The sequence below is a fragment of the Typopeltis vanoorti genome, chromosome 23, assembly GCF_054136105.1.
Source record: "Typopeltis vanoorti isolate ZY-2024b chromosome 23, IOZ_Tvanoo_1.0, whole genome shotgun sequence".
NCBI lineage: Eukaryota > Metazoa > Arthropoda > Arachnida > Uropygi > Thelyphonidae > Typopeltis > Typopeltis vanoorti.
Window position 1 is genome coordinate 1,432,807 of NC_143571.1, and position 12,537 is coordinate 1,445,343.

The following is a 12,537-nucleotide window of genomic DNA, read 5'->3' on the forward strand; positions in this document are numbered from 1 at the left end:
ATGAAATATTGAAGCTTTATGCTAACTATACATTTTCTTAGACTACAAAGGATTCTACAATGAAGAGCGATTTTGAAGCAATATCTCTGTCATTATCTATCATTGTTCCCGTCATGTATTTTCAAGATGACCGGTTAGTCTTTTTTTTTTCCTTTTTTTTTTTTGTGCATAGTGGCGAATAACGTGCATGAAGACAGTATCAGATATACGTTCGCTAGATCGGTTCCCAACCGATAGTAGCGTTCCCCTGAGGGTATGTACTGGGTCGTTCAGAGGTACACGAAAAATAATCAGTAATAGCGGAAATGAAGTAAACAAAATGCAAAACGTTAGTTATGGAACAATAAATGTCAGATAAAAACAGCTATTCTAAAAACAAGGAGTGCAGTTTATAGAAATGGGTTTAAAAGAGATACACAAGTGGGAAAAGGTTGGGGACCACAGGTCTACTGAATTTAAGTAATTTAAGTTGACCAAAGCGCCTACCAAGTCTGTGAAGCACAACTGAAAAAACGTCTCATGAGCGTAGTGAATGAAATATAGTGTAGTGCGGAGGCTTCACCTTCTGCTCTTCGAATCAGAAACCTGATATCAAAGCATTAACTCCTGTTGCTGCTGCAAAAAATGCTGAAGCCACATTTGTGTTTGGTTATAATTCTGTGCAGAAAAAGATAAAGATCAGGATGAATTGGCCAATAAGATAACAAAATCACTTCGCTTATAATATGCAAATATGCATTTCGCTTAATATGCAAATATGCATTTCTTCGCATCATTTGTTTTAAGTGCGTTCCATAACCGTTCTAAAGAGTACCAACATTTGATTCGCATTCGTCGGTCATTTAACATTTATGGAATTCTGCTGTGTGTGGATAAAAAGAAATGCAATTTGCGTTTTGGGCATCGGTACGCTTACCCTACAGACCAATCATGATGATGAAGGGAAAATATTTTACTAGAATCTGCATGCCCGACTATTCTCTAAACCAATTTGAGCTTCCTTACGAGTCTTGAATCCTTAAACTTTCTTCAAAACTTCAAGGTCATAAAAATGACTTGACTTATAGCCGAGTAGACTGAACACTTTTGCCTCTTTACAAGGCCTTGATAGGACTTCACTTGGGCTAGTGTGCGCAAGTCTGTTCTCCTCGTTTCCATTGTGATTCTGATACAGTGAAGTGAGTGCAAAGGAGAGTGTTAAAATGATATCAGGATTGTGGAATTATGAAGACGATTGAGAATTTGCAGACACTAGCAAACAGGAAAAAGAGGAGGAGTGATATGATTGAGGCGTACAAACTAAAAAAAGGATCATACTGGTTTCAGTTGATGGAATTTTTATTTTTATGGAGGGCGGAGAAAGAACATCAGAAGGACATCCTCAACTTCCGAAGCTTAGAATGAATGCCTCTAAGGAGGGATAGATTTTTCTCTCATAGGTTGGCTCCTAATCGGAATGAATTGCCATCGGATCTATTATGTAGGCAAGCAGTGTAAATGAATTCAATAATAAGAATTATTGCTGGTGCGTGAGTATGTGGCCTCCCTAGATGAGTCCCTGACTCCCTGGAAGTCTCTTAATAATATTAATAATATATAATATATACCGCACTAGGCCTAATACAACAATTAGCCAAGATTCAATCTTCCTCTGTCGTAGTTAATTTATATTTTTTTAATTTAATCCATATATTAGTTTAGATAATTAATTTGCTTAGTGCACTGTTTGATATTAGTAAATTCAATCATTCAAAATGTGAAATTCGTAATTATTCAATCAAATCGTTACAAAATATATTTATTACAGTATATAAAAACCATAAATATATTGATCACACATCAGAAGGGAACAAACATAAAATTCCTTCCAGAAGTCCATAATTGTGTTTTGGCAGAATTTCTCTTTTCATTTTACACATCCAGTGGTGAAGTATTTTAGCTAAAACTGGACAGCAGTGAAGAATGTTCTTTTCCAACGTTTAACACTCAGATGGGTTATACGAAAGTTCGATTTCATTTAAATACTCCTACTGCCACTTCCCCTCTCTTCAGCTATTATTCTTTGATTATCTGTCAATCTATTCTCAAAATTCCGCTATTGCCATCGAGTATCACCACGCCTCCTATAACAAATAAAATGCATATTACGGTTTAAGAATAGCAGAAAACAATTTAGGTATTCGAATTAGAAATTAAAAGATTTATTAAGCTTCTTATATATATATATATATATATATATATATATATATATATATATATATATATATAAGCTAAAATGAATTGTCATATGTCTATGGCAATATAATACTACCTAGAAAATTTATTTTGATTTAGTATTCCTTCTAATGTTCTGCAGTAAGAAGCTGTTGTTGCTGTACAGAATTCTAATTTATATTAGCAAAGTATGGTGTCAGAACAGTTCAAAAACATGCTCTGGCAAAGATGGCCATACAGTAGACAAGTGACTGGAAGTTGACGATTGGTGGTGCTGACTCTCCGTAAGCCATGTGTTTTGTGTTACGTTTTCTGCTGACATCATTTGTGCTTTGAGCAAACATCATATGCTGTATCAGCTGAGATAGCTATCGCGCCAAAAGCAGTCCTACTTTTTTATGTAGATTATATCGACTTTAATACTCTCCTTGCAACCTTATTTTTGGCAAAGAAGTTCGTTCAGTTATTTTAAAAGAAAAAGATGAGTTAGAAAGTTTAACTGTTCAGTCCTTAGTCCACTTATAGTAATAATATATGACAAATATACAGCCTTTTGTGGGAGGAGGTTATTGACATAAAAACTTGAAACAGTTAAACTGTAAACAAATATGTATATTTGCTTTTACAGCACGTAGGCATTTATTGGTTTATATGATCTGAGATCTTCTTTCAATGGGTAGCAATCGTCTTTATTTTTTTTTGTGGAGTATTTAAACTGGATGATTTAAGAAACGACCAAATATTATAAACTTACCAGAAGAGAACACATCTGTTACTCCATGAAGTCCCACAACAAGGTATTCCACATTATCGAGCTACAACTGCACCTGCAAAACAAAATACTAAAATGTTGTCTACAAATGAGATGAATACCGATTTATCTAAAGAGAATGAAAATGCAAAAACAAAACAAAAATAAATGATTATTAAGTAATTTATGAAGGCAAACGATGACATGTGCTGTAATTGATAAATTGCTTTATTCACTCAAAGGGATCGTCAGTTTTAGTTTACAATTTATGCTTTCCATTCCTTTTATGAAACAAAACATTAATGATTGAATATTTTAACAATTACAGGCATTAAGGGAGAAAATACAAGCCCCGTATCTAAGAAAAATTGGCATGAAATACATAGTGTAATAATTTTCGTACCTCATAAACATCTTAATTTAGATGAACTTTTAAAAATCTTTAATTTAGGATTATTACTTTTCAAGTTTCCTTTTTTTTTTTAATGACAAAGAAATTATAACTTTTATTCCATAAATTATTAGCAAGATACTCTTCAAAGGTTGAATGGAACTGCAATATGGAGTTGAACAGATATTGGTACTTAGTTCTTTTAATGTTTATTTCTGCTGATGTCCTGCTCTGTCCTGTCAAGTATCATCATCTCCGTCCAGGAGGTTGCCTATTATGCTTCTCTACCCGAGATCCATAATGTGCATTGGAATGATAAGATGGTGACGCTCTAATCTCTTCCATCTTGCTTCTGATGAGATAATAATTAAAAACAGAAGTCCAATCAATGGAAACCGAGAAAGCTTTACTAAGCAAGTCATTTTCGCCAGATAAGCTTACACTAATTTAATCAAGCTTTATTTTGAACATTTTCAGTTATTGTGGTTATTAATAATGATAAAATGCATGTTGAGTGCAATCGAAATAACCGTGATTATCAGGACGGATCCTGTTTTTATTCATGTTATTCCTCTTTTTTCAATCATTTGCTTCAATACGAGAAATCTTGTATTCTGACTGGCATTTCATATCCTACCTTAGTGCTTTAAACATGCAATGCCTGGGGGAATTAAAAACGTTATTTTGCCTTTTTTTTCATGATCATGCAAAGCATTCGTTCCATATCAAAAACAAATTAGCCATTAACGTATGGAACCAAAAATTGAATTTTGAATTCCTTCATACTTTCATTTACTGGGCTGATAATTGCAAACTCTTCATTTTCCCTAATCATTCCTAAAATTTAAAGACGTCAGTCTTAAGCGTTCAAGAAAGATGTCTCATCACGTCATTTCGTGATGAGAGGCGTCAACAGTCATGGAGACCAATTTCTTTTCAATGAATCAACCCTTCGCAACTACTTATTTAAGTCTGCTATGCTATATTCTACTCGTACACAGAAATGCCTAGGATAGCTGTGATTTATTTACAAGTAATGTGGTAAATCGATGCAGACCATTTGCTCAATGTTATGGTTATCCCACACATGTTTAATATTAATCTAAACATCTCCTGTAAAATAAGACATCACATGTCAAAAGAAATACGACATTTAAATGATTATAACTGCAAATATTGCCACACGTGATTACAGCTCGCAATCACGTATTGCAATATTTGCAAGCTTTTGTTAACAAGGTTCAAGACAGACAGATGGAATCGGCGTCATTTTTGTCTCTCCACATCTTATTCTCGCGAATGCTAACTTCTATTTAATTTGTAAATCCTTAGTGAGTTATAAACTCATATTTAAGTGATGACTCTTAAGAAAATATTACCTTGAGAAATGATACCTCCTAGTTCTGCTACGATTCCTGCCAGTAGAGGAAAGTGCGGAGTCCAACCAGTGTCAGTGGAGTACGCAATCCAAATGTCTCCTTCCTAAAGAAAAATCAAATACGTGAACTTAAGAGTGCAAGCATTTCCTCATACAAACTAAAATGAAAAGGATTTATAATAACAGCAATTAACAATATACCAAAACACCGCCATTCGAATGCTTATTAATGATTTGACGGAAATCTATTACGGAGACTCCTTTCAATGATTAATCAGAGGTCGACAAGTCATTGACTGCAAGATGGAAGAACGTTAATTGTCTGTTTCAACCGTATCGTAATTTTAAAACTGGTCTGAAATTCAAAACCATGTAGTAAAATGAACTTCGATACACATTATCTTCACGAACCTGACAGAAAATGTGATGTCTGATGTGTGACGTTTGAAGTAATGATGTAATAAAATATAACTGTATTGATACAAAAAGGAAATCTGGCGAAAATGCGATGGGTTTGAGACAGGTTATGCTAGTCATGGAATGTCAATCCCAGCACAATTCGATGTTGCAATACGTTATTTCTTGAAATTAATATGTACTTATAAAGTGTTGTTTCCGATTTGTAGAAGGTGCATAAAGAACACGTTTTCTTTTAGCATTTGTGGTGTGATTTCCAGCAAACTATCAACAGAATAAATATTTACTCGGCTCAGTTCCTCATTGCAGCGGTACATTTTTCTTGTAAACACAATGTGTTTGTAAAACACGTGGGTAAGTACTATAATAAGGAAGATGAAGAAAGCTGTCGCGAATTTTGAAGTAGCTTCTATATAAAATAATCTGCATTACCTGTGGCATAAATTGTATCAGTCTTGCTACTGTAGTTATGGCATCCCATCGAACTTCATAGAAAAATTTACATTCTCAAAAATTGAAACAATCAGAATAATCAAATCATCATCACGAACCATGGGTTCACTGCCCGCTGGTGTCCGATGCCTCCTTTACTATCTTCTTCCACCTTTCTTTGTACAGTGCACAGTGTCCAGTTTCTGAACACCCATTCCACACCGTCCTTATGTCGTCTATCCATAATACCAAACATGAATGTCTTGATCTTCCGGTCCTCGCTCATTCTGCAGATGTGTCCAAATAATTGCAGCTTCCGTTTTATAATATTCTGCATTAGATTCTCCTTTGGTTGTATCTTCCGACAGAGCTCTTCGTTTGTGACTTCCTGTACCCATCCTATTATTAGATTCTTCCTGTAATCAGTTCCTTCAAATGCCAAAATTCTTTTTCCTGATTCCATATTTATTACCCACGTTTCAGACCCATGCAGTACACCGCTGAAGATACATGTTTCCAGTACTCTTAGTTTTGTTTGCAGGCTGATCACTTTACTTTTCCAGATGTTATCCATGGCCTTCAGATTTGTTCTTCCCTTCGCAATCCTGATCTTTATTTCTTTATTACAGTCCAAATCACGTCATTTTATTTCCTAAATATGTGAATTGTTCTACATTTTCTATATCAATTCCATCCACTTGTATCTTTTGTTTCATGTTCTTCTCATCAAATACCATTTCTTTTTTTCCCTCAAGTTCATAACAAGTCCAAATCTTTCCCTTCCTCCTTTAACAGTTTCAATGATTTTTTTCAAGTTCTCTTTCGCCTTCTTCAATAATAACAATGTCTTCTGCAAATCTCAGATTGTTAATTCTCATCCCATGCACTGATATTCCTTTTTCATTTTCCTTCATTTTGTCCATTGCTCTTTCTAAATATGCGATGAAAATGCTTGGTGATATTGGCTCCCACAATCTACTATCTCTGCTTGTATTAAACCATTTCCCCAAATCATCACCTATTCTAACTGCTGCAACTGCATTTCTATAAACATCTTTTAATATAGTTATTAGTTTTCTGTCAATGCCATAGGAGAATAATCGAATAGCTGCTTTTAAATTGCAGCCGCTCTCCGCTTCCTTCATACTCAGTTCACAGTTTTTCTCTCAGTACTTAGATCACATATCAATGTGTAAATGAAATATCACTTATTCTTACATGATTTGGGTAAAACGATTTCAAAAATAAATAGCAGAAATCTATTGAACGATATGAGCTATCGGGGTGTATATTGAATTTTGCTTTTTCCTCCCTCCTTTACAATCAACCTCGAGTTTGGCCCATTCGGGTCGAATCTATCGGACCTTAAAGAACGTAAGAAAGAAAGAACGCTGTTAATTTGGTCAAAAATAATGAAAGAATTCCTCCAACTTCCTCATTGTATTCCACTTAGGTCTTTAGCAAGTTGTGTTTAGAGACAGGTACATAGATCGGTAAACTTTGAAATGTATAATATGAATATAAAAAAAAGATAATATATTAGTATATTTTAATACTAATCTATTTTGTACATATTATCTCTACATTAAAAAAGGATCGGTGTTAAGTCATACGCATTTTGTTTCTCTTCACCTTGTTGTTGTTATGCTCAATAACTGTGTTCAGCCAAAGTGTCATGTTGAGATTTAAGAGATATCCATTTTGAGCTCACTTGGCCACCAGCCCAGAAGTTCTCACTCTTAACAAATCTCTGATTTCATCCAAAGTAAGAAAGAAAATTAGATCAGAACGGGGAAGCCGTCCTTCAAGCATCATCAGAACACCCAGTTGACGGTAACCCTGGCTTAAAGTATCTACTCACTTCATGAAGAGGGACTGAAAAGAAAGAAAGAAAGAACAGTTTAGGATTTTTAATTATTTGATTACTCGGCAAATAAATTTGATTTACCAAGTGTAAAAACTATGAAACGAACGAATTTAAATTTTCAAAAAGCAAATATAACTCAGATGTTTTGTTTATATCTTTAAACATGTGCAGAACTTTCTAATCGTTGCCACAACCGTACTTGCATCGTACTGGAATGAATGAAATATCCTGATAGTTCACGCGAAGAAATGAATACAAATGCTGTCTTTCAATTTTATTTCCATGTTATGAGTTCTTCAAAATAATAAATCATTCGGTCTCAGAATGCCCTCGTCACAAACTTCTGTGACTGATTCACCGAGCTGTGAGTAAAGCAGAGTAAAATCACTTTAGAGAGCAATCAACTACCAACTCCATATTTTGGACTTGCAAGTAAGCCTCGTGCACCTTTCTTGTGATAGAAGGGAGTTTTAATATCAATTTATTATTAAATTTAATTTATTTACTACTAGACGTTTCTGTTGTTATATGAAAATAAAGGAATGTTTATTCTTACCTTTGATCTTTCTCTAAGTCTGACAAATTTACGACACTGATTTAGAAAGAATTTCAAGAGATACCTGAAAGAATACAAACTCAGTGAATAAGTATTTTTATTTACAAATACGCATGCAATAAGTAAAAATGGATGAAATATCTCTTGCTGTCTACATCTACACCCACAATCAAATGCATTTATCACAAGCATCTAATTATAGAAACAAGAATCGTGTGAGGCACCTGTGCATTCGTCATAGAGGATAGTTAGTAGCGACCATGTACCAAATGCACATCGCCAAAATATCGTATATAATCTTGAACCAGAGATATCGAGAAAACTGAGCTGGAATAGAAGCATATGAAGGCAATATAAGAAGTGTTTGAAATACTAGAATCTTGACGAGGAAATAAATGTACATAATTACTGAAATGCTACCTTATTCTCCACGTGGCATTCGGATACTTCTTCGACAGAGTTTCGTCAGTAGACGGCATTTCGTCTCCTTGGAACTTTTGTTCTTATTACAGACGGATTTCTGGAAATGAAAATTCGAAACTAAATTAATATTAGAATTGGCTTAAGAATGATTTTTTTAAAAAAATACTCTATAAATAAATGTCAATAAACTTTAAAATTCTTGGATTCGAAGGAGCAATTAGTGTGGGGGGGAGCGTGTATTACATTATATTTTTACATGGAATCTCTACGTCATAAATCCTATCTTATCGTAGGAAGTTCATACTAATTATTACTGTCAAATTGCCTGGTCACATTTTGTAAACTCATTCATCGCCAAAGCGATCACGACAGCCTTCAGCAATTCATTTAGATAATTCGCAAATCCCAGAAAAAACACATAAATCTAATCTTTCGATTATATAAATATAAAATAAAAAATATAATATAAAAAATATAAAATACCTTTAGTATTTTATATTTTTCTCCTCTTTTCTACATATTAGCCAAATTTTGTAACCGACAAACATTGAATTTATCCTTATAGGGAGCGTTTCCCAACTCATCATCGCAGGTCATGAACAAAGATGGTGATCTGTTAAAGTCTTCGCCACCACTTCTACTTCTTCTATAAGAAACACATGTTACCAAATTTGTACTCTGCAGTCCAGATATCATCATGTCATCAATGCCTTTGAAAGAGAGATAATAATCTTCTTATCTGTTCTTGTTCTTGTTCTTCTCGAAATAAATGGATTGTGACAGAAATGTATGAACTGTTACAAGAAACATTGGGAGAGTCAACGTTAAATAGATTCAAGATATATGACTATGAATATATATACTTGAATAAACTTGAATATATATAAAAGTATTCAGAATATATTCATACGAATTTAGAAATTGGTCCCACTCATTGACCATGCACATATAGACTAGCCGCTGTGTCAACACATTATCGTAGAAAACCAATACTTGTCAATTAAGATACCTACCAAATATTCGGGACATACCAATTATTGCTTGGTATGTCCCGAATTAAATGTTAAGTTCACAGATACCAAGCCATACTTGGTATGTTCTGAAAAATATATGAAGAAGCTTGTTCCAAGCTTCGTGATAATATTAAATAGAACAGCGTGTCAATGATCCCTTGGTGCAAATTTTTGCCCGTTGCTAAAAATCTCTCAACCTTTTGCAAAGAATTAGCACACAGGATGAGTCTTGAGTTTTATATAAACTTCCCTCTTACAAAAATAAAACTCCCCACAATGAAATAAAGTCTAGAATCTGGTTTCCGCATGATCCTATAACTATACCCTGTACCACCTGACTCTAAGTATCCAACAATTCTTAACCAAGCACAGTGCATCTCCACTATTGTTTGCTACCCTCCTTCTAGCCAGTTTTAGTTCCATGAGACTAGACTCACTTCCCTGTGTTAGAAATAATCATGAAGAATAAAATATTTTGAGGATCGGGCAGATATTCAACTCATTACAAGAAGGCAGTTGCGATTTTCCCATAAGCCTATAGGAATGGCAAACCTCTCAAACTGCAAGATTTGAGCGCAACCTCATTTGTCGTTTCAACTATGTACGATACACTGAATTAGCGTTAAGATAGCAAGAAATATATTAGAAGCAAACTTCTACTTTCATAAAGAATCATATCATCGTCCGGCCTTCAGTTCCATCTTAAGTGTTAGACCAACAGTTGTTTGTAGGTTTGAATTGTAATCTATATGAAAGATCCAAAATATGTCCAGAAATAGGCGTTCCTGCTGAAGGGTAAAATCTGCTAACTGTTCTTGGCAGTGTTATTTGGAAAAAGTTGTATTCAGCTGTGTCAAATTCCCTGTGCATCACACATACACACAGGATTTTATCCAAAATTTTTCTTGTGACGAAGTTATCCAAATTTGAAACATTACGTTTTTATTGACTATGATCTATTAAAGCTGATAGAATCATACAGTTTGGAGACAATGAGAGCCGAATGAATACAAGAATGCAGGACCTATGCCCCAAAGATACTTCAATCCTTCGAGATTTATTTCATTCTTAGTTAAGAACTAGTAACAAATTTTATGTAGTCTCCATATTGAAATATGATAGTATTGATTTTCTTTCTGATGCGATGGTGTTCTTTTAGAGAAAAGAATGCACAAAGACAGTGGAAAACAAATTAAAATATTATAAGCATTAATGATCATTTTATAAGTTAAAATATTTGATATTTTGCAGAAGAATTGTAGTCTAGTTAGCCTGATATAAATCACTTTATATAAAGATAATTGAATTATATGAATCGGAAGTGGTCTAACTATAAGTCTGTGTATAATCCAGCTACCTGAAAATAAAATGTATGATTTTTTTTTTACTCTCTAAATCTTAGTTTTAAATAAGAAATGTTATCGAAGGGTGCTTTTTTGTCTGATTGGTTATGACCAGAAAATATTCTTCATACATTCTGATGAATTCTCATCAGTTCATGCAATGTTTTCCTAAATTTCATTCATCTATAAACAATCATGTCGAAATAGTTTAAATAAATAGTTCTGGCGAAAATTTGATGAATCTTCAGTTATTTCAATAAACAGAAAAAATACTCACTTATAATGTATTCACTAACGGCTTTGGATCTGTGTGCCAGGGCACCGAGTATATATATATATCCATCTGGAAAAAAAAGCGAATATATGATGTCATATCAGAAATTTCAGTTAGTTAAATGTTCCATGTTGAATGAAAACACAGTTTCACATTAATAGCATATCGAACTTTATTCATTTTAAAAGAGAATTGTAAAGGATTTGAAGACGAAAGATAAAAACAAACAAATTCAAAATAACAACACCGATAATTCGTAATGACAATTCATACAGAGAACTAAATATATTAAATATACGCTGGCTGCTGTGTAATGGAATATAAAGTATGTTTAAGTATACAGTATTTTCAAAGAAAGATTACATAAATTGCGTAATAAAATGCAACCAAGGTACTATGCTATATATATCAGATTTAAAAGAGAAAAATAAATCCAATACTTCCAACAAAGTCTAGATAAGATTCCTTTACCCGTGTATTCCGCCCATAGATCATAAATACTTACATATCGGGATTAAATAATTTATCATCACTTATATAATACAGTCTTCAATTACAATCTTGCAACATGAGATATGTTCATTGAGAACCAGGAAAGCTCGTAATAACAAAATAAAAAGCAGAGTATTGTAGTGTAGTGTATAAAATCGGGTGAGTTACCGAAACAAAAATGGTTGAAGCAATTTTTTTTCATCATCAGGGACTGATGTAACTATTTACAAACTTCAAATTGTGATTTTAATTTCATAAATATATCTTTCTTTGCAATAATAAATATTGCATTGACAAAGATATATAATGAATTTTAACTATCAATAAATGCTGAAAGTGTCAGTACTTACTTCCATGATACATCGATGTCCATGCCTTGCCAGAAAATCTTTAAATTTCCTACTTTCGCCTTGGGAGATGTTTCTAACCAATTTAAGGCTTCCTAAACAACAACAACAACAACAACAACAAGAAAAAAGAGTGAGTGTCATAAATTTATTGCATATTGAATAAAGATATGTTCATTCTAATTACGCCAAAGTAATTAAGATGTTAATCAAGTTTATCATGTCTGTTCACTGCTCCGTTTTCTGTTATGCGTGAAGAAAATGAAACCCAACTTTAGGAGGAGACCTGTCATCGCATTTGAGACACGTTAATTCTCATTAAGTTGAAAAACTTAAAAAAAGTTCCTCTATAAAAGTTGGAATCTCAGCCAGGATTCGAACTTCATTTCGACTGCGATGTAGCAAGTCAAATATAGTCAGACAGAGAAAGAGAGAGAGAGAAAGAGAGAGAGAGAGAGAGAGAGATTGCGGTATAGGATTTAAGTCATGCATCTTAAGAATAAATACCTGAATATGTTAAGGAATGTTTCGGTGTGTACTTCTAAATAAACTTGTCTTAAATTCAATACCGCAACTAGAGTGAACTGAGTCCGTGGTACCATGAAATGGTTCGACACTATATTTTGAAAGTCCCAAAAT

The 12,537-nt window shown here is 33.5% G+C and overlaps 1 protein-coding gene across 1 annotated transcript; it reads right to left on the bottom strand.

Annotated features, from left to right (window-relative positions):
• Positions 1-1,782: 1,782 nt before the first annotated feature.
• LOC150093567 (uncharacterized) lies at positions 1,783-11,960 on the bottom strand. Its single transcript, XM_090412812.1, has 7 exons — positions 11,902-11,960; positions 11,063-11,128; positions 8,427-8,526; positions 8,007-8,070; positions 4,736-4,838; positions 2,969-3,041; positions 1,783-2,123 (listed from the first exon to the last, which is right to left on the bottom strand). The coding sequence occupies exons 3-6, from the start codon at positions 8,483-8,485 to the stop codon at positions 3,022-3,024; spliced, it is 246 nt and encodes an 81-aa protein (XP_090268938.1). The 5' UTR covers positions 8,486-8,526; positions 11,063-11,128; positions 11,902-11,960; the 3' UTR covers positions 1,783-2,123; positions 2,969-3,021.
• Between the last annotated feature and the right edge of the window lie 577 nt (positions 11,961-12,537).

What these genes read in the sequence shown, in the direction of transcription:
- LOC150093567 (XM_090412812.1), bottom strand. Translation starts at nt 8,485, where the DNA reads ATGCCGTCTACTGACGAAACTCTGTCGAAGAAGTATCCGAATGCCACG. An exon ending in AATGCCACGTGGAGAATAAG is followed by an intron (nt 8,071 to 8,426) that starts GTAGCATTTCAG and finishes GTATTCTTTCAG; the next exon opens with GTATCTCTTGAAATTCTTTC. An exon ending in AGGAGGTATCATTTCTCAAG is followed by an intron (nt 3,042 to 4,735) that starts GTAATATTTTCT and finishes TTTGTTTTGCAG; the next exon opens with GTGCAGTTGTAGCTCGATAA.